The following is an 823-nucleotide window of genomic DNA, read 5'->3' as shown; positions in this document are numbered from 1 at the left end:
CTCATCAGCTGCACCGTCCCGTCCCCCCTTTTTGCGACACGCAGCCATGCCCGTGGATGAAGCGGCTGGCGGCGGCGGCGGTGGCCAGCCGTACGGCAGGAGCTCCGCCGGTGTGGCGGCGGACGATGTCGACGAGGCAGCGGCGGCGTTGCAGCATCACCACTACCAGCAGCAGCAGCAGGTCGCGGAGGGGGCCTTCTTGGGGACGCAGGCGGGAGCAGGAGGAGGAGGAGGAGGAGGAGGCGGTGTGGCGGTGGTGGTGGATACTGAGGCGACGGGGTACCTCATGATGGGTGCTCTGTCACCCGGTATGTATGTATGTATGTATGTATGTATGTATGTATGTGTGCGCTTTATATATCTGTAAGCCTGTTATTATGTGTGTGATTGTTTGTGTCGTTCTATGCTGGGGGGAAGATGGAGAGATGGACTGTAGGTGCGTATGTATGTATATCGGGGGGTGGGAGGGGGAAAGGGACGAGCATGGGGCAGGCGAGGTGTGTTTTCCGGGGTCCTTCAGGCTCCGTCGGTACTATGGGGTCCCCCCTTCCCCCCGTCACACACACACACACACTCTCCCCCCTCCCGCCCCCTCCCCTCCCCTCCACCACACATACACATACACACACACCGGGTAGGTCTGAAGCGCCATTCAGTAACGCTGTTCGAGGGGGGCCGAGTGGCGGGCGAGGAGGTGATGCAGGAACTAGTGTCAGAGCTCTGGTCGTCCTACGCCGCAGGTACGGCATGTACGGCTGGACGGGCCCATCTGTCTGTTGTGATGGGGCGGTGGCTGCGGTTGCAGATGGTCCTTGCCGTACTT

General features: G+C 61.5%; 1 protein-coding gene across 1 annotated transcript in view; it reads left to right on the top strand.

The window, feature by feature from the left end:
• The window catches only part of VOLCADRAFT_103430 (uncharacterized protein), a gene marked incomplete at its 5' end in the record, with an annotated part of 15,403 nt that overhangs the window by 5,935 nt on the left and 8,645 nt on the right, over window positions 1–823 (top strand). Inside the window, 2 exons of the mRNA XM_002947425.1 lie at window positions 45–308; window positions 639–694. Of these exons, the coding sequence (XP_002947471.1) occupies window positions 45–308; window positions 639–694 (320 nt within the window). The remainder of the gene's footprint in view (window positions 1–44; window positions 309–638; window positions 695–823) is intronic.

Source organism: Volvox carteri (genome assembly GCF_000143455.1).
Source record: "Volvox carteri f. nagariensis unplaced genomic scaffold VOLCAscaffold_6, whole genome shotgun sequence".
NCBI classification, from domain to species: Eukaryota; Viridiplantae; Chlorophyta; class Chlorophyceae; order Chlamydomonadales; family Volvocaceae; genus Volvox; species Volvox carteri.
This window is presented reverse-complemented; position numbering and strand designations above follow the sequence as displayed.